This window comes from Lithobates pipiens, unplaced genomic scaffold (assembly GCF_037356315.1).
Source record: "Lithobates pipiens isolate NorthernLeopardFrog02 unplaced genomic scaffold, aLitPip1_a1.2 Scaffold_22, whole genome shotgun sequence".
Classification (NCBI taxonomy): domain Eukaryota; kingdom Metazoa; phylum Chordata; class Amphibia; order Anura; family Ranidae; genus Lithobates; species Lithobates pipiens.
The window spans coordinates 261,435,205-261,457,169 of record NW_027507784.1 but is presented as its reverse complement, the minus strand read 5'-3'; the positions used below and the strand labels follow the sequence as shown (position 1 = coordinate 261,457,169).

Sequence of the window (21,965 nt, the reverse complement as noted above, 5' to 3'; positions counted from 1 at the left end):
AGGAGACCCCCAGTCAAAAAGTGAGAGGTCAGCCACTCCTGCTGCATTAGAAGAGGGGTACAATGCACACAGACAGAACCTGATCCAGAACATAGTGCCTGCACCATTATCCACCAGCATTAACTTCCTATGTGTCACTTAAACTGGACAGTTGTAAAAAGGATCAAAACTGCTTAAAAGGAAAAAAAATAAAAAATTATTTTAATGAAAAGTACAGTTTAGCTAGGTAATGGCACTTTGTTCTCATTTGTGACTCTTTTAGGTGAAACCGGGGGGGGGGGAACCCAAGAAAAAAAAACCATTAGCGGTCAGAAGCACTGCAACATGCTGACATCACTCGGTGATCCATATGCTTTTATTTGCAAAAATATTTAATCAAGGTGACTTAAATGGAAAAGCACTGGAAAATTAGTCCTTGACAGATGTGTTGATGTCAGAAGAAATGGAATAAATTAATAGTGGAATGACTTGGATATTGGAATTTTTTTTGCATCAGAAGACTACGACCATCAAACAACCAAAAATATAAAAAATTAACAACTTTTGAAAAACTAAGCCAGTACTTTGGAGGGGGGGGGGGCCTTGCATTTTAACATAGTTGTGAACTCACCAAAATTTCACTTTCACAGCTACGGAACTGAAACTGCGCACTGGATCTATTATTACAGTATACTTTTTTTTATGTAAAAAAATCTTTATACATCATAAAAAACAAGGAAGGCAAGATGCATAAATCAAATCAGCTGGTTGGGCAGAGTCATCTTGAGAAGCCAATTTGCTGTTGGAGGGGCCATCATGCCACTTTATTCTGGGCCTCTCCGGCAGCAAAGTAGGCCGTGCTGCATATAAAAAGTAGTGTATTTGACTCTGCATCACACATCCTATGCCTTCGCTCAAAGAATTGTTCTGTCCAAACGGTGTGGAGGACAGCTGCTGGTCCAAATCTTTGGCACTTATGCTGGCAAACTCAGCTTCTTCCCCTTTAGTACTGTAAAGAAAGGGAAAAAAAAATAAATAAGAAAAATTAGCTGGATAATCTTAACATTGAGCACCATTGGTTCTGTTTTAGAATTTGATTTAAACTTAATAAAAATGGCAAATGTTAGCTAAACCCAGTAACAACTTTATAAAATGGCAGCTTACCACCAATTGGTAGATGTGGTCACTGCATTAGTACTCTTTCCAGCTCCCCCCCCCCATCCTTTAAATGCACCTGGTGAAGCCAACATTAATTCTTGTCCTCAGGTGAATGCTGTGCGTTTCACCTGCTCCATGACCACTGTCAGATGGAAAATGAATTGAAGACAACCACACCTGCAGTGGGTCTCCATGACATAGCTCAGAGGCTTGACAAAGGGGACACCCCTGGAAACACATTGCCTTGGTAACCAGGAACTTGGATACACAGCAGACTCCCACGGCTTCAAGTGAGCTCCACCATAGAAGCTGTTGCGTGTACAGTCTTATTTATCAGCGCTACTCCATTGAACACGGTCCTGGAAGTGGAGAGGTGAAACAGCTAAACTCAGCACAGAATTCCTGCAGCGCTTAAAACTATCCATGGCTCTGTCTTACACACTGCATTGCATGGCTGTCCACCGCTGCTCCTATATGACCAGGTTCCTGAGTGTGCATTTTTTTCTGTGCATGCAGAAAGACAGGCTATTATGGAAAACCCAAACATTTACTGTTCTTCCACGTGTGGAAAATCCATGTTGAACCATTCAACACATCTGCACATGTGTCCGATACATCCCAAGGGGAGCTGGGCCCATACAGAGGACTGTATTACTGAAGCCAGACAATACTGGGCAGGTGGCATTTTTGAAGGTGGTCACTGACTACCCACCCTTAGGTGACATCTGCAAAGATTACTGTTCATCTAGAGCAGGGCTGGACTAATTGCAAGAGCCAGGTAGCCAATGCTCTCTAAAAATTACAACTGGGCCTAACTTGAGGTTCTCCCTAGCCATCTATCCTTGATGTAGAGAGCTAGAGTCTGCGCCCCCCACCCCAAATGAAGCTTCACCAAAAAAAAAAAAAAAAAAAAAAAAAAAAACACCAGCAAGCCAATGAGCTTAAGACAACCAGCACTCAATTGTACCAGCAGAGATCCAAAAATCAGAAGACAAAAAACTATTGTTAAAACATGTTAATTCGCATTAACAAGAGAAAAGAAATAAAAAATTAATGGAAGAAGTGGGAAGAAAACCTGCTGCACTTACCTTTTGTAACATACAAGTAAAAGAAGTCACAGTACAGAATGGTCTGTACCACGCCTGCAACAATGGCAATGAGGTCAAAGAAGCCTTCAAAAGTGTAGCGCCAAATCCAGTTGAAGAGATACAAGGCACGGTACAAGCCCAAGAAGAACAAGTAATGAGTAGTGATAGTCTCCGCTTCACCCGTTTTACTAATCATGAAGAGTTGGGGCAGGATGGCCACAGACTCCAGGTAAATAGAAAAGGTCCATAGGATCTAGACAAAATAAAAGACAGCTACATCTTAGAATGATACATACATACCTCAAGTCCCATTTCTCCCCCCCCTCTTTGGTTTTTATACATATATATGCAGGGAGGGAGGCTTGTTTGGTGTATAGTCCTAGGTTAAGACAGGTTGTAACCCTTATAAATCTTTATCAGCACAATTCATATTAAGCAGATTTCCAATACTGAAAATAAAATGTTGTTACCAATACCACCAATAGCATAAAGCAGACAGTACCTCAAGGGGAGAGAAGTCATGATTGACAAGGACGGACAATCCACCAACAGGAACGATGAGAAATTCCACTCTGAATGTGTCATGATTTCCATCGTAAGTAGCCTTGAACTTCATGTATATGAGATAAACTGTTGCATATGCACACCCAATGTAGATCAGCTGAAAAGAGAGACAGCAATATGTAAGGGCCACATGGAAAGCAAAAGTTCTATGCAAAATGCACTCTAAGCTAGACAATGATTAAGAAGGGATCTTCAATATTATATTCCTGGATCAAACTGATGAGTTGCGATAGAGAAGCTAGCTTTGGTTGGATTTCCTTCATCCTTAGGCAACTTGCACACAGGCCGTGCTCCGTTGGAGCCTGCCTGCTCAGCGAGGAATCCATCTACTGATCCCCTCTGAGCAGACGGGTGGCTGGTCCATGTCTGTTCGTGCAGAGCAGGCACAGGCTGTTCTCTATGGGCGGTCACAAGTAAACAGACCGCCTTTCCATTTACACCCAACTGGCAATGGAGCTGCCAGACAGATGGGGGAACGGATTCCGTTCATCTGTTTAGATTATGGATGTTTTTTTTTTAGCTTTGCACATTCATTTTACCAAACTGCTGGTACAGCTTTCCTTTCTCAGCTGGTCACATTCGGGAAGAGGAACCAAGACTTAGGCCGAGGACTCCAAAAGAGGAGGTTCAGGGCCACGCTGCAAAACCATTGCACAGAGCAGGCAAATATATAAAACTTTTAAATAAAAATAGAAATTGCCTTTAGCATTACTTATAATGAAATAAGGTATTCCTACCCATTTCTCTTACCCCTCCCTAGCCAAACAAGCACTTGATCCATGCAGTGCCAGGGGGACCCCAATGCATGCGTCAGGGTAGATTTGATTTATATAAAAAAAAAAAAAAAAAAAAAAAAAAAAAAAAAAAAGCTTGATTTAAGGCTGCTTTCACACTGAAGAGGTGGCCAAAAAAAGGGTTAAAGAACCCGCAAAGCACCGCTGCTGAAGTGCAATGGCAGGGGTAGTTTGGGAGCGGTGTATTCACTGCTCCTAAACCACCCCAAAGATGCCGCTTGCAGGACTTTTTTTCCGTCCTGCAAGCACACTGCCCTAGTGTGAAATCACTCAGGCTTTCACACTGGAGTGACAGGAGAGGTGCTTAACATGCGCTTTGCAAGCACCATTTAGCACTAAAACACCTGTAAAACGTCAGTGTGAAAGTGGCCTAAATTAACTCACTAATATGATTTTCAACCACTTCCTGCCCGGGATATAGCAGAATGATGGCCGGGCAGTGGTTCGGTTATCCTGACGGCGAGTCATATGGCATCATTCAGGATAACAGCCACAGCGCGTATCGATCGGTGGTGTGGTGAGTCAGTCTGACACAGTTACCCAGAGGCTCTTTACCATGTGATCCGCCATGTCCAATCACGGCTGATCACGATGTAAAACAGGAAGAGACGTTGATCAGCTTTTCCTCACTCGCGTCTGACGTGGGGGGGGGGGGGGTAGTTCTGTGCTGATCGTTTATCAGCACAGCCCCACCGCGGAGATCCTGCCCAGGACCACCATGATGCCACCCAGGACCACCAGTATGGCCATCCACACAGGACTACCTCCAAGACCACCAGGGAAATGCCAATCAGTGCCAAGGCAGCTGCCAAATAAGTGCCCACTCAATATCTACCAGTGTCACCAGAGATGCCCATCAGTGCCACATATCAATGCCCCCCATAAGTACCCATCTTTGTAGCCTTTCAGTGCCACCCATGAGTGCCGCCTACCAGTGCCCGTCAGTGCCGCCTTAGTAGAGGAAGAAAAAAAAAGAAAAAAAAAAAACCAATTTACAAAATTTTTATAACAAAAAGCAAAAACGTATTTTTCTAAATTTTCAGTCTTTAATTTGTTTAGCAAAAAATAAACTGCAGAGGTGATAAAATACCACCAAAAGAAAGATCTATTTGTGGGAACAAAATTATAAAAAAATTCTGTTTGGGTACAGTGTAGCATGACCGCGCAATAATCATTTAAACAGCGACAGGGCAGAAAGCTGAATATTGGGTTGGGCAGGAAGGTGCATAAGTGCCTGGTATTGAAGTGGTTAAAGAGCACCTGTCCCACACAGCAGTGCCTCTGACCTGCCGTTGACTCACCGACAGTACCATTCACTTTAATTGGGAAAGCTGATAAAGCAGCAGCAACAAGGTGAGTGGATGCCTGCTGACAGGCACTCTTTAAATGTAAGGACTCATTTTTGCTGGTAGGTAGAATGTTTAATATTTGCAAACAAAATGAAGGTTTCCCATTTAGAATAAGCTGTCAGGTTAGTAAAACAGCGATATCGGAACCAAATTTTAGGTTAAATAGGTTAATCACAGTGTTGGAGAACTACTCAAATTCTTTTATTTATTTAAAACATATTACCTGCTTTACCCATAGGCAGAGAACTTCATTAAAATATTTCCAACCTGGGTCTCTTATGGCCTGCCACTATTTTGCTCCTCAGGGGAGGAATAAAGCACTTCAAACTATGTGCAGAAAGTTCACAAGGTTTATAAGCTGCTTAGAAAGTGTCACTTTAATTTTTACTGCTTGCCCTTCCTCCTCACACTTAGAGCCTGGTACATTTGTATCCACTCTGGCATGGGTACATTTAAAAGGCCATGTTCACTTTGGCCATATATTTTCATAGAAAAAAAAAAAAATAAAAAAAATAAAAAAAAAAGTTGAATTTTTTCTGGCAGGAGTCGGCAAAACATAGCACCCATGATTGGTGGATCAGGGGTACAATGTCAAGAGCATGCAGACAAGCCCTGAAGCTTTCAGGCTGTACCTCTGATATGGACTGACTGTGAATGAACTAGGAGAGCACGCATCAGCTCCCTCAGTGCACAAAGTACTACAAGCAGTCAGCTGCAATGGATGACTGCAATTGTAGTTCTCATTCATAGATTGCTGTGAATAACGTGGCCACATGAGCAGCATGGTACACATTACATCTGAATTATGGATGTAATGTGTAACATGCTCTGAAATATATACTTAACAGCCAATAGTTGTGTTTTAAAGATGCAATACCTCCCCCTACTTTCTGAGGTGAAATAAGTTAACCACTTTCAGACCGGACCATTTTGCTGGTAAATGACCAGAGGTCTTTTTACACTTTGGCACTGCGCTGCTTTAACTGGTAATTGCGCGGTCATGCAATGTTGTACCCAAACGAAATTTGCGTCCTTTTCTTCCCACAAATAGAGCTTTCTTTTAAAGGTATTTGACTGACTCTGCGATTTTTATTTTTTGCGATATAAACGTAAAAAGACCGCAAATTTTGAAAAAAAATGATATTTTCTACTTTTTGTTATTAGAAAAATCCAATAAACTCAATTTTAGTCATACATTTAGGCCAAAATGTATTCAGCCACATGTCTTTGGTAAAAAAAAAGTCAATAATTGTATATTTATTGGTTTGCGCAAAAGTTGTCACATCTACAAACTAAGGTACATTTTCTGGAATTTACGCAGCTTTTATTTTATGACTGCCTATCTCATTTCTTGAGGTGCTAAAATGGCAGGGCAGTACAAAACCCCCCCAAATGACCCCATTTTGGAAAGTAGACACCCTAAGGAAATTGATAAGAGGCATGTTGAGCCCATTGAATATTTTATTTTTTTGCCGCAAGCGATTGAATAATGACAAAAAAAAAAATTTTTTTTTTTTTTACACAAAGTTGTCACTAAATGATATATTGCTCACACATGCCATGGTTATATGTGGAATTGTACCCCAAAATACATTCTGCTGCTTCTCCTGAGTACGGGGATACCACATGTGGTCGACTTTTTGGAAGCCTAGCCGCGTACGGGGCCCCGAAAGCCAAGCACCGCCTTCAGGATTTCTAAGGGCATACATATGTCATTTTACTCCTCACTACCTATCACAGTTTTGAAGGCCATAAAATGCCAAGATGGCACAAAACCCCCACAAATGACCCCATTTTAGAAAGTAGACACCCCAAGCTATTTGCTGAGAGGCATGTTGAGTCCATGGAATATTTTATATTTTGCCACAAGTTGCGGGAAAATGACAAACTTTATAAATTTTTCACAAAGTTGTCACTAAATGATATATTGCTTACACATGCTATGGGCATATGTGAAATTACACCCCAAAATAAATTCTGCTGCTTCTCCTGAGTACGGGGATACCACATGTGTGGGATTTTTTGGGAGCCTAGCCGCGTACGGGGCCCCGAAAACCAAGCACCGCCTTCAGGCTTTCTAAGGCCGTAAATTTTTAATTTCACGCCTCACTACCTATTACAGTTTTGAAGGCCATAAAATGCCAAGATGGCACAAAACCCCCACAAATGACCCCATTTTAGAAAGTAGACACCCCAAGCTATTTGCTGAGAGGCATGTTGAGTCCATGGAATATTTTATATTTTGCCGCAAGTTGCGGGAAATTTACAAACTTTTTTTTTTTTATTTTTTTTTTCACAAAGTTGTCACTAAATGATATATTGCTCATGCATGCCATGGGCATATGTAAAATGACACCCCAAAATAAATTCTGCTGCTTCTCCTGAGTACGGGGATACCACATGTGTGGGATTTTTTGGGAGCCTAGGTGCGTACGGGGCCCCAAAAGCCAAGAACCGCCTTCAGGCTTTCTAAGGGCGTAAATCTTTGATTTCATGCCTCACTACCTATTACAGTTTTGAAGGCCATAAAATGCCAAGATGGCACAAAACCCCCACAAATGACCCCATTTTAGAAAGTAGACACCCCAAGCTATTTGCTGAGAGGCATGTTGAGTCCATGGAATATTTTATATTTTGCCACAAGTTGCGGGAAAATTACAAACTTTTATTTTTTTTTCACAAAGTTGTCACTAAATGATATATTGCTCACACATGCCAGGGACATATGTGAAATGACACCCCAAAATAAATTCTGCTGCTTCTCCTGAGTACGGGGATACCACATGTGTGGGACTTTTTGGGAGCCTAGTCGCGTACGGGGCCCCGAAAACCAAGAACCGCCTTCAGGATTTCTAAGGGTGTAAATTTTGGATTTTACACCTCACTACCTATCACAGTTTTGAAGGCCATAAAATGCCAAAATAGCACAAAACCCCCCAAAATGACCCCATTTTGGAAAGTAGACACCCCAAGCTATTTGCCGAGAGGCATGGTGAGTATTTTGCAGCTCTCATTTGTTTTTGAAAATGAAGAAAAAAAAAAATAATGTATATTTTTTTTCTTTTTTTCAATTTTCAAAACTTTGTGACAAAAATGAAGGTCTGCAAAATACTAACCATACCTCTCGGCAAATAGCTTGGGGTGTCTCCTTTCCAAAATGGGGTCACTTGGGGGGATTTTGTGCTATCTGGGCATTCCATGGCCTCCGAAACTGTGATAGGCAGTGAGGAATGAAATCTAAAATTTACACCCTTAGAAATCCTGAAGGTGGTGCTTGGATTTTGGGGTACCGTACGCGGTTAGGCTCCCAAAAGGTCTCACACTTGTGGTATCCCCGTACTCAGGAGAAGCAACAGAATGTATTTTGGGGTGTAATTTTACATATAACCATGGCATGTTTGAGCAATATATCATTTAATGACAACTTTGTGCAAAAAAAAAAAAAAAAATAATAATAATGTATTTTTTCCACAACTTTTGTCAAAATATAAAATATTCCATGGACTCGACCTGCCTCTCAGCAAATAGCTTGGGGTGTCTACTTTCTAAAATGGGGTCATTTGGGGGGGTTTTGAACTGTCCTGGCATTTTATGCACAACATTTAGAAGCTTATGTCACACATCACCCACTCTTCTAACCACTTGAAGAAAAAGCCCTTTCTGACACTTTTTGTTTACATGAAAAAATATTTTTTTTTGCAAGAAAATTACTTTGAACCCCCAAACATGTAGTGTTTTTTTAAAGCAAAAGCCCTACCGATTAAAATGGTGGGTGTTTCATATTTTTTTTTCACACGGTATTTGCGCGGCGATTTTTCAAACGCATTTTTTGGGGAAAAAACACACTTTTTTTTATTTTAATGCACTAAAAATCACTATATTGCCCAAATGTTTGATGAAATAAAAAATATGATCTTAGGCCGAGTACATGGATACCAAACACGACATGCTTTAAAATTGCGCAGAAACGTGCAGCGGCGACAAACTACGTACATTTTTAAAAGCCTTTAAATGCCTTTACAGGTGACCACTTTAGATTTACGGAGGAGGTCTACTGCTAAAATTAGTACCCTCGATCTGACCTTCGCGGTGATACCTCACATGCATGGTGCAATTGCTGTTTACATATGCCACCAGACCAACGCTTGTGTTCCGCGTTGCGCCTTAGCAGGGGGGGACAGGGGTGGTTTTTTTTTTTTTTTTTTTTTTTATTATTTATTTTGCTTTTTTATTTTTTTTTTAAACTGTTCCTTTCATTTATATATATTTTTTTATGATTTTTATTGTTATCTCAGGGAATATAAATATCCCCTATGATTGCAATAGGTAGTGACAGGTACTCTTTTTTAAAAAAATTAGGGTCTATCAGACCCTAGATCTCTCCTCTGTCCTCAAAGCATCTGACCACACCAAGATCGGTGTGATAAAATGCTTTCCCAATTTCCCAATGGCGCTGTTTACATCCCGCAAAATCTAAGTCATGAAATGCTCGTAGCTTCCGGTGTCTTAGGCCATAGAGATGATTGGAGCCATTCTGGTCTCTGATCAGCTCTATGGTCAGCTGGCGGAACCACCGGCTGCATTCTCAGGTTCCCTGTTGGGACAGGAGAGCCTGAGAAAACCATGGAAGATGGTGCGGGGGGGGGGACATTCCCTCCCACTGCTTGTAAAAGTAGTCTAGAGGCTAATTAGCCACTAGGATTGCTTTTACATAAAAGCCGACCGCTGGCTGAAAAGAATGATACCAAGATGATACCTAAACCTGCAGGCATCATTCTGGTATAAGCACTCAAAGTCCCGCAACATACCAGTATGTTGCTGGAACTGGTTGGGCATATATTGTATTTTTTTTTTCATGCAGCCTGTGGGCTGAACGAAAAAAAAATATTGATCGGTGGGCATGCCCACCATTAGATACCACCCTTCATCCACCCACTTTCTAATGGTGGGCATACATGCACCATTTATATATGCCGAAGCATGGGGGCATCCTCCCGCAAAAGGTAGGAGCAGATCGTTCCTCCACCCCGTATGCCCCCATGCTTCGGCATATATGCTCTTTTTTAACTGTGGTGGTGAAATCACCCCCGACAGTGCTGGAGTCGCGGCTTTATGTATCGTGGGAGCAAACGCTGTTGCTGTCAAGATAAATAAATCCGCTCTGCAGCAGAATGGCGTACCTGCTAAGCAAATGATGGTTAACAATAAAACAAAGTAACATTACAGTATAACAGTAGGACTTACCATACCTGCAAAGCAAATACAAAAAAAATCGCAAAAAATAACACATTTAACACAATCTGTGCCTAAAATATATATATGCCGAAGCATGGGGGCATCCTCCCGCAAAAAAGTTATGCCGCGTACATACATTCAAACTTTTCCACGGGCAAGCCCTCCGTCGGAATTTTGACTGTATGTACGCGGCATTAGGAGCAAAATCGATCCTCCACCCCTTATGCCCCCATGCTTCGGCATATATGCTCTTTTTTAACTGTGGTGGTGAAATCACCTCCGACAGCGCTGGAGTCGTGGCTTTACATATCGTGGGAGCAAACGCTGTTGCTGTCAAGATAAATAAATCCACGCTACAGCTGAATGGCGTACCTGAAAACAAAAAATGGTTAACAATAAAACATTGCAGAATAGAATACAGTACAAAGGAGCAGAACAATAGAGAGAGAATAGAGAGCGAGAGAGAACAATAAAACGACAACTATTTTTGGTTTTTTTATTTTATATTTTTTTTGGTTTTTTTGGTTTTTTTACTTTTTTTTTTTTTTTTTTTTTAACACTTTTTTTTGTAACTTTAACACTTTTTCTGTTGTAACGGTTCCAGCGGTTTGGGTCTCTCAAAATGTGATGGCATCTTGGGAGACCCTGTGAACGTGTGCCTAGCTTGTGCAATGCTGTACCCTGCGCTAATACTCAACTAGTTCATGGTAGCGTTCAAAACACTCACCCTGACAAAGACCAGGATTGTCAGGACAGCGGGGACAATAAGAACGGGTGTCACGCCTAAATCCGCGCTTGCTACAGACACGACATCTTTTTTGGGGGGCTCGTTGGGTAGGGGTACTCGGGATGACATAAGAATAATGCCTCTCATGCAGCCGGCTTACTGCATCTGGTAGGGGAAGGTGAGGTGGAGCACCGTCTGGATACAGAAGGGCTCTGACGATATCCTCCTGGAATTTGAGGAAGGATCCAGTCCGTCCTGAAGCTTTGTGTAGTACATAAGCATTCAGTATAGCCAATTGGAATAAATAAACAGACACTTTTTTGTACCAGCGTCTGGACTTACGGGCAACTAGATACGGCGCCAACAACTGGTCATTGAGGTCCACCCCTCCCATGTTAAGGTTATATTTGTGGACACAGAGGGGTTTCTCCACAACACCAGTCGCCGTAGAAATTTGGACCGTCGTGTCTGCATGAAGGGAGGTAAGAACGAAAACATTCTTATTATCCCTCCACTTCATAGCGAGCAAATTATTACTGCGCAAGCAGGCTCTCTCCCCCAGCCTAAGACGGGACTCTACAAGCCGCTGGGGAAAGCCCCGGCGATTAGGTCGCACGGTGCCACATGCTCCAATCTGCTGATCAAACAAGTGACTAAAGAGTGGCACGCTTGTGTAATAATTGTCCACGTACAAGTGGTACCCCTTTCCGAATAAGGGTGACACCAAGTCCCACACTATCTTGCCAGCGCTTCCTATGTAATCAGGGCAGTTCTCCGGCTCTACGTGACTATCTCTTCCCTCATAAACCATGAAACTACGTGTATAGCCTGTGGCCCTGTCACAGAGCTTATACATCTTGACCCCGTATCTGGAACGCTTGTTGGGGACGTATTGTTTGAAGGACAAGCGACCAGAAAATTTAATCAGGGACTCATCAACGCAGACAACTTGATCGGGAGTAAACAAGGCTGCAAAACGTTGGTTGAAGTGGTTTATGAGGGGCCGAATTTTGTAGAGCCGATCATACTCAGGGTCTCCACGAGGACGACAGAGTTCATTGTCGCTGAAGTGCATGAACCGCAAAATCATCTCGTATCGTGCCCTGGACATGGAAGCAGAGAACACGCGCATATGGTGAATTGGGTCAATGGACCAATATGACCGCAACTCACTCTTTTTGGTTATGCCCATGTTGAGGGAGAGGCCCAGAAAGATTTTAAATTCGGAAACCGTAACTGGTTTCCATTGTCTGGCAAGGGCGGACTGGGGAATAGTGGCGATGTGTTGAGCAGCGTACAAATTGGTTTGGTCCACAATAGATCTAAAGAGATCTTCGGTGAAAAACAGTGAGTAAAAGTCAAGTGTCGTAAAATCAACTGTTTCCACGTTAATGCCAGGTTGGCCAGTGAATGGGGGAAGTACGGGTTCTGCAGAAGTGGTGGGCACCCAAATAGGATTGGCGAATTCTGCAGGAAGGGCACTATGGGTACGACGGGCCTGTCTTTGTCTTCTTCTTGGTGGCAGCGGGACACTACTTGTGCTTGCCACCTCGCCAGCTTGAACTGCACTTATGGGACTCGCCACGTCACCACGTGTTACTGCAGTGCTGGATGTAGGTCCAGGGTGTACTAGGCCGCTGGTGCTTGCCAGTTCACCAGAAGGTTGAGCGGCTCTAGTACGTCTCTGCTCCATACGAGTGACCTGCGGTTCCTGCACCTCAACAACAGAATACATACGGGATTGGGCACACCTGTTCTTAACAGCGGCCTCATCTCCGTCGTCAGAGCTATCTGTCATGGAGCCGCTGTCCTCTACAGGATCGTATTCTGAGCCTGAATCTGACAGATGAGTGACGTCCTCTTCACTATCTGTCATGCTCAGAAACGTGTAGGCCTCATCACTAGTGTACCTTCGCTTTGCCATTTTGGGCTCTAAATTTAGGGGTACACTAGTGAGACTCACAGGTAAAAAAGCACCTAGCCTGTCAGCGACTGTTTCAAAACGCTACAAAAAAAACTGTTAGCGATCGCAGGGATCAAGCCTGACTCTGCGAACGCTGCAGTTATGTGTGTTGTGTTTTGTAAGTGACAGTGATCGATCGATACTGCACTTGGGTGGGCTGGGCTGGGCTTGGCGGAGGGGCTAAACGCAGGTGCTAGCGGGTATCTGGGCTGATCCCGCTAACAATGCGTTTTGGGAAACCTAAAATGCTGGCAACGCTAATATATATCTGATCAGATACTATATTACTAAGGGAGGTGTATGCTTTGCGCGTGGGTGTTAGCGGTACTGGCACTAACCTGACGCTGGGGCGACGCAGGCCTTATCTGACCCTAAAAAACTTATATCACCCGCCGGGTGATCAGGGGGTTAAACCTTTATTAGGTAATAAATGGCGGGTGCCCTGAAACAAAAAAATATAACTAACCAACCAGCGTCACCTGTAACAGTTATATGGTGATCACTGGTGAAAGGGTTAACTGGGGGGCAATCAGGGGGCTATGCGGTAGTATATGGGGGGTCCCTGACGCTATAAAAAGCTGCGGCGAACCCAAATACTTACCTGCCTATCTAGCGTCACCTGTGACACTAATACAGCGATCAGAAAAAAATCGCTTATTAGTGACACTGGCGACGGGGGGTGATCACGGGGTTAAACCTTTATTGGGGGGGTTAGGGGGGCACCCTAGAGCTAAAGGGGGCTAGCCCTAACTGCCCTAACAGTTATTACAGTCACAAATGACACCAATGCAAAAAAAAAAAAAAAAAAAAAAAAAAAAAAAAAAAAATGCACTTGGTGTCACTGTGACTGGGGGGGGCAGGGGTGATTGGGGGGTGATCAGGGGGGTGAAAAGTGTGCCTGGCGTGTTCTACTGTTAGTGTAGTGTTAGGTGCAACTCACCGATCCGCTCTCCTCGGTGCCGGAACGAAAAAGACCGACACGAGGAGAGAATACATCACTTCCTCTCCTGTGTTTACATTACAGGAGAGGAAGTGATGTCACGGGGGATTTTCATTCGTCGGGAGCGATCGCGAGGGGGTGGCCATGAATGAATGGCCGTCCCCTCGTCCGGGATCGCTCCCGAACGAAAACCGACCGCCGCAGGCACCGGGCGGGGGCCCGATCGGGCCCCCGACCCGCGGGAGGCAAATCACGTACATGTACGTGCTTATGCCTGCCCGTGCCATTCTGCCGACGTACATCGGCGTGAGGCGGTCGGCAAGTGGTTAAGGGAGTGGGAAGGAAAAAAAATAAAAAGGTATGTAGATATAGATACAAAAAAAGGCAGTAGGTGTGTGTATGGCAACTTTTCCTTTACACTAGGACAGGGGTGCCCAACCTTTTGAAGAACAAGGGCCACTTAAGCTGCTTTCACACTGCAGCGGGAGCGGCGTCGGCGGTAAAGTGCCGCTATTTTTAGCGGCGCTTTACCGTCGTTTTAGCGGCGGTGTGCGGGCGCTAGCGGGGTGGTTTTAACCCCCGCTAGCGGCCGAAAGGGGGTTAAAGCCGCCCGCAAAGCGCCGCTGCAGCAGCGCTTTGCCGGCGGTATTGCCGCGGTGTCCCATTGATTTCAATGGGTAGGAGCGGTTCAGGAGCGGTGAATACACCGCTCCTCCACCGCTGCAAAAATGCGGCTAGCAGGACTTTTTTCGCCGTCCTGCCAGCGCATCGCTCCAGTGTGAAAGCCCTCTGGCTTTCACACTGGAGTTAAAGGGGCCGGTTTTTTTCAGGCGTTACACAGGCGCTATTTTTAGCGCTGTAACGCCTGAATACCGCCCCAGTGTGAAAGCAGCCTTAAGCACCTTGGTAACCAGTCGCGGGCCACAATGAGTGGAGTGGGTGGATGGCATGTCTGTGTCCACTCTACATTTTGAGAGTGGACACGGATGCAGCCCATGATACTTTTTAGTGGATCGTATTGGAGGTACTTAGAAATGAATGGAGGGTCCAATTGGTCGGACTGACCATGTGAAAGGGGTCCAAGGCTGCTTTCACACTGATGCACACGTGGTGCGGGTAAACCGCAACGCAGTGTACCTTTGGCTTTCCTTCAGTTTGCAAAATACTTCATTATATTCTGCAGGTTTGGTGCACTTTCAGACAGCTCAAACTTGCAGGTAATAATAGAAGTCTATGGCTCAGTGCAGGTAACCCGCAGGTAAATTGCTCTGCACCTGTGGATCAGTTTGAAAGCAGCCCAGTAACCACTGCAGAAAAGATATGCCCATATAGACACCGATTTTAGTAATAAACTGACCTTTAATAACAGTATTCATTCTATTATATCCCAGAGCAGGAGGTCGCGGGCCACATCAGATGGCTCCGCGGGCCACTGGTTGGGCACCCCTGCACTAGGACTTGAAATTTACCGTTGTAAAATATTTGAGGTTTGAATGAAACATTAACTTCAATATGGACTCTCAGTTAAATAGGACATTTAGAAATATCTGTATATCTGACCCAGTCATGACACATTTGACAGTATCAAGGCACAGAGGGATTTGGCTCTCAAAGACAGACATTCATCTCCAAAATTAAATAAGATGCCAACATTATCAAGAGCTAAACTGAGTACACTGGAACTTTTAATCATACAGTTGGAGTGGCAGCTGCAAGTTAAATAGCATTTTGGACCCACCAGACAGACTTTTTATAGTAAGCAAAAAGGGGGATCTCTGTTTCAAGCAGAGTGGATAAAAAATAAAATAAGTTTTTGGATTTACAAATCAGAATTCTTTTTAATCAAATTTTAATAATGCTAATAAAATGCTTTTAACGTAATAAATCTAAAGATAGTTTTCTATTTAAGATATATTAAGCATTTAGTTTATTCAGCATGAAATGGAGCTTAGTTATGTAGCAATAGTTACAGCTGAGATAACATTCACTACATTGACACAATTTCACCGTAAACATGAAACCAACGTTTAGGAATATGCCTTTATCCCCTTTTTCGCAAATCTATGTACACTACAAACTGTACGATTGAAATTGCTCGGATATCGCTGTTTTTCTAACCTGAAAGCTTATTCTAAAATAGGAAACCTTTATTTTGTTTGCAAATATTAAAGATTCTAACTACCAGCAAGAATGAGTCCCTACATTTAAAGAGCATCTATCATTTCAGGTCCATCATGGCAGTGCCTGTTAGCTGGTATCCACTCACTTGCCAAGGTGAGAGATGCCCGTCATATCCCTCACCTTGTTGTGTCAGTCACATCACCAGCCGCCCCATTAAAGCGAATGGGACTGTCAGTGAGTCAACAGCGGGCCAGGGGAGGAGTCGCTGTGGGACGAAGATGACAGTTGTGCTTTAAAAATTATGATTTAAATAAAGCCTTTTTACTAGCGATTTAAAATCAACCCTGGTTTCAAGCACTCCAAGAGTACAATAAAAAGCCCCCATTGATCAAGGTCAAGTCATTGAAGCATAATTCCACTGAAAAACCATTTTCACCTGTGTAAGCCATAATATCGCATAAGCATTAAAACACAATTGGAACACTGGAGAATATGGCTACTAAATGTATAATGAGCATTTTTGGAAAGGTTCCTTCATGATGCCATACCAGGAGTCTTGAGCAAACATTCTTATTAAAAGTGAAAACTTACTTTAAAAGTAATATTAAACCATCAGCTGTAAGTGCTCATCACCTACTGCGTATACAGCTTATTTCAGAGCTTGCCTATGTTCCAGGATTATGCTCCAGGCATCCTATGGAGCATAATTTCACGCTGTGTAAAATCTACATAAAAACATTACTGGGGGGGGGGGTGGAATTTATTTTATTACCTGAAAACAATGCAGTAGAAAACACAGGTGTCTAAACATAATGAATATAACTGGACTAAAATGTGTACTTCCTTATTACCATTCTGTCTAATATCATAAGACCTTATTGAGTAGTTCTTGAAAGCAGATGAGGAGTAAGGCTTCATGTACACAGGACATTGTTTAACCTCTCCTGAACGATTCAACTTGACAGCTAGAAACCGGCTTCTAAAAATGTTCATTTAGCAGCGTTTGCACCTAGTAGCGTCCCCCCCCCCCCCCCCATTTTAACAAAGGACTGCAAACGAAACGCTGCTAAACGCAAGTTACCATGTTTAGCTGCGATTACAAGCTGTTACAGGCATTTGGCATTAAATACCTCTGAACATCTCAACTTTTTTTGCATAAAAAAACAAACCAAAAAAAAAAAAACGCTCCTAAACATTTGTTTACCAGCAGCAGTGAACATGAGGCCTAGAGACTGCAACATTACAAGTGTAAATTTCAAATAAAGTTGCAGAGTTTTAATGCAGAGGTCATTTATTTTGTCTACAATTCTTCATAATGGGGAGAAGAGACTGAATCTGACACATGAAAAGACAGGTCTGATTATAATACAACTCCGGTTAGGCATGTAACAGTGATGCTAATAGCAAACACCTTGTTCTTGAGTAAAGTATTTTGTTACATAAATGTCTTTCCTCCTATAACTCCATTTATAACCCTAAAAAAAAATAAAAAAATTATAAAAATAAATAAAATTGTCACGCTGTGTAAAATCTACATAAAAACAGAATACAATGGCTTGCAAACTTCAAACATATCAATGGCAGTAGCACATCAAGAAAGTTGGGACAGGGCAAGAAAAAGCTGGCAAAGTGGTACTAAGAGCGGGGGAGAACATTTTGCAACTAGGTGGGTTAATTGGCAAGGTCAGCAACACGATAGGGCAGGGTCTCAGAATTCAAGATGGGCAGAGCTTCACCAACCTGAATAGCTCCAACTAAAGTGGTTGAACAATTTCAGAATATTGCACACACACATACTTTTTTTTTTTTTTTTTTCAGTGTGCATACCCATTAGCCATTTTTAATGGCAACTATAGTGCATCTGTGGCCAGACAATGTACCATTAAAAAAATAAATAAAAAAAAAAAAAAGCCCTCACAAGCTTCTTTAGCCATAAGACTTGTAGAGAAATATTCAATGTTCATAATAGAAGCACTGAAATCAGCCTTCTCCCCTCATCTACCAAGGAAGTAAAAGCTTGGCAGCAGGCCATCCCTCCCGTGAAAAAACAGTCGTGTGTTTCTAAGCTGTTACAAAAGGACTAAGGCCCATCCTCAATATTGGTTGTGATTCCTTGGGGGGGGGTTTGGGGGAGCTATTGGACATATTCCCTTCAACAAATTTTTAAGTGAATAGGGGTAGGGACGGTATGCCCCAAAACATTTTTTTGTTTCAAACTGGAAAAACTGTCCGAATATCAGAAGCTGGAAGGCTCTAAACTGCTCGAACTTACTTCTACATACTGTATAATAGAGTCACCATGAAGGTCCAGTTCACACTACTGCAGTTTCTCCTGCATCTGCAATCACATTGCGATGCATAGCAATGGAGATCACATTCTCTTTGGTGTCCTGTTGACATTATGGTGCAGTGCGATTTTTGAAAAAGGTGCAAACGCTTCTTTTAGTGCAGTATAATGCAATTTCTGTCCCATAGACTTCAATTGGGGGGGCCGCACAGGGACATGTATTTTTTTCATCACTCCTCTGATCTTCTGCATATTACCACTCTCAGGTCATCTTCCATTTATCTGAATGTTCCATCCACCCGACCAATATGGGACTGAGAGCCTTTAGCTGCTCTACCAACCGACTTTACAACTCCCTGCTACTTGACATCCGCAAAAGATTTCCTATCCATCTTCAAACATCTTTTTAAGCTAGCATACTCTGAAGTCATTGATTTGTTTTCATAAATTTAATGATCATGTATATTTTATTTACTTTGCTGCTATTTTTTGTAAGGTGACCTTGAGTGTTCTGAAAGGCGTCTAAATAAAAATTAAAATAGTGAAAATCCAAAAAAAAAAAAAAAAAAGACTGCACGGGGAACCCATGCTCTAATCTACAGACAGGAAAATCATCCGATATTAAATTCTTAGTCCTGAGATAGCAATACATGGTAGTTTTGGAGGAAGTCTGCATGAAAAGAGAAGACCTCAAATCAGTATTTTCAAAAACACTCTTTTCCAAGTTAAAGACCTGGAACAAGTATGTAAATCCGCTGTGCAGACTTTACTCTGACCACACCCAGAGCAAAAGTCAAAGTAGACATCAGACAATTAGCATTTATAAAAAGGTGGTCAGCAATTGCAACATCCATATTACTCTAGATACAGGTTTCCTTTAAATGTCAGTTCCAGGTCTAATCCCTTTTCACTGCAAAGCATCTTACCTTCATAAAAGTGTTGTAGAGTGAAATGAACGAAGTGAAGAGATCAAGGTACCGAGTGGTAAACACCAGTGCAAACAGAAGCTGACTCTTTCCAGAAATACCTATACAAAAATATAAAAATATATATTTTTTTTAAAAAAAGCTAATGTCAAGAGCCAGATTTTAAAACAAAAAGGTTATGGTAAAGTGGGGTAAAAAGGAACCAAATGCCTGACTCGATTGGTGTGAAAAAACAAAACAGAAGAACCTTTATAAACCATTGCATGTCTTACTAAATCCCCAAAATAGAGTGGAATTTGGGAGTATGAAAAATGAATAACTTCTATGTAACAAAGTAATGTAATAATTAGTGATATGGAGTGAGCGCAGTATTCAAGTGCAGAAAAGTCTGGAGTATGCTGCACAGACGCAACAAAGCATGATTTTTTATGCATCTTAGAATTCTATGGAAATGAACCATATAAGTAGCTTCTGTTTTAAGAACTCTCTACTGGGCTTTGCAATAATGTAAAAAAAAAAAAAAAAAATTACTGGACTATCTAAAGACAAAATTTTTCTACCATTCGTTACATATCCAACATCCTTACAAAACCCAACCTATGTAAAAATGTATGAATCACGTACTAAACATTAGACATGGGCATTAGTTTTCATCCAAATGCATTTTGGGTATTTTCGTTATCGTTTTAACAAACGATAACGAACGTGCAGAATCCAAAAACTAAAAGATCTGACAAATGAATACTTTTTCATGCGACAACAGTTCGATAAAGATAGGAGAGTCGACATGATGCCGACAATAGAAATCTGTGTCCCTCGAACCGGTGGTCAAATGTGCCTAACCTTAGCTCTATTAGTCCAAGATCATTCTACACAGAGGGAAAAGATTTGACATTATAGAGACAATAGCAAAAAGGTTGAATGTGCCTAACTATTAGTCCAAGATTATCCGACAGAGAAAAGATTTGACGTGGACATTTATGGTCAAATGTTCCACCCATAGGCTATAGAAGAATTCTAATGTTGGTTGACTAGTGATAATAAATTACTATTAGTGTCATACAACATTAGAATTCTACTAACTAGCTTATAGGCGGAACATTCATCCAGAAATGTACGATTCCGGCATCTTACAGTTGATCTGCTCTGTGGAATCTTCCTAGAACATTCAACAGAATAAGCCTTCAATGACAGATTCAACCTTAATTATTGCAGATTTTCAGACGAATGCATTTTTTAATAAAATAAATAAAAAACAAAATTTCAGGAGTAACTAAATAAATTTGTTTTTTGGATGAAGACGAAATTCCAAAACAAAATATTTAAGTGTGCACATGTCTACTAAACATTATACTAGGAATTTCACACACTAAATACTGCCTGTAAACAACCTGAACATTGATTTTATACAGAAGAATTATAAAGAAGAGCTACTGAATAAAGCAATAGAAGATACATTTTCTTTGTTTTTTATTGGATAGGAAAGACAAAGCAAAAATACATATAAAATGTTGTTCAAACTGTTGGATGAATTTCCCTCAGCGGCTATTGTATTTAGACAGATTGCCCGCCAACTGTAAAAATACCTGACCAGCGTCTTCACCTGACTGGATGCAGCCACTGTTCAGGTGACAACTTTCCACCCAGCAACTTCGATCTTCCAAACTAAGAATGTCGGGCAGGAGGGGGCCGACAGGGCCCTACATAAAGCAAATTTTAGCTAGCTCATCAGGAATCAATCCTATACTGTAGTGCAGGGGTCGTCAACCTCAGCCCTCCAGCTGTGATGAAACTACAAATCCCATCATGCCTCTAGGAGTCATGTCTGATTGTCAGGGTCTTGTAGTTTCAAAACAGCTGGAGGGCAGAGTTTGCCTTCCCCTGCTGTAGTGTATAGTACATTTTGTTTTCATGCATGGGAGTTGTGATCATGTTATTACCAGGACAGGAAATCACTCCACAGGCAATAAAATCCTTTCAGAATTCCATGCTTCACTATTCCATCTAAAAAGACAGAAGCCATTATTATTATTATTTTTTTTTTTTTAAAGATGACCTTGAGGATCCTGCATTTATGTTTAGTTTTTTGCTAGAGCACCCAGAGAACAGGATTGCTGAAACAGCAGCTAATACAGCGTTATCCACTGGGATCCGAGAGTCCACATTACACTAGCAGCATGATTGCCAATCAAAATGACCATTGTTAATTTTTTTTTTTTTGCATTAAAGTGATATTAACCCTTTCATGCCCAAGTCTTCTGGCATCTGTTGCTTACGCGTTAAAATATATATCTCACTTAATCTCCATAGGTTACCAGTTTAGATTTACAGAGGTCTTGTGCTAAAATTATTGCTCTCACTCAAACGATCACAGCGAAACTTCACATGTGTGGTATCGCTGCGAACGTTAGAGCGAGAGCAATAATTCTAGCCCTAGACCTCCTCTGTAACTCAAAACATATAACCAGTAAAAAAAAAAAAAATTTATCGACGCCTATGGGGATTTTTAAGTAGCGACGTTTGCCGCCATTCCACGAGCCTGTGCAATTTTGAAGAGTGACATGTTAGGTATCCATTTACTCAGCGTAACTTCATCTTTCACATTATGCAAAAATTGGGCTAACTTTACTGTGTTTTTTTTTTTTTTTTAAGCACAAAACTGTTTTTTTGCCAAAAAAAAAGCATTCGAAAAATTGCTGCGCAAATACCGTGCGAGATAAAAAGTTGCAACGACCACCATTGTATTCTCCAGGGTCTTTGCTAAAAAAAACATATATAATGTTTTGGGGTTCTATGTAATTTTCTAGCAAATAAATGATGATTTTTACGTGTAT

General features: G+C 41.8%; 1 protein-coding gene across 1 annotated transcript in view; it reads right to left on the bottom strand.

Annotated features, from left to right (window-relative positions):
- Nucleotides 1-801: 801 nt before the first annotated feature.
- KDELR2 (KDEL endoplasmic reticulum protein retention receptor 2) overlaps nt 802-21,965 on the bottom strand; it is a 36,273-nt gene continuing 15,109 nt past the window's right edge. Inside the window, exons 2-5 of the mRNA XM_077449012.1 lie at nt 19,132-19,232; nt 2,728-2,886; nt 2,226-2,478; nt 802-988 (exon numbers count right to left, since the gene is read on the bottom strand). Coding sequence (XP_077305138.1) covers nt 954-988; nt 2,226-2,478; nt 2,728-2,886; nt 19,132-19,232 — 548 coding nt within the window. The 3' untranslated portion in view covers nt 802-953. The remainder of the gene's footprint in view (nt 989-2,225; nt 2,479-2,727; nt 2,887-19,131; nt 19,233-21,965) is intronic.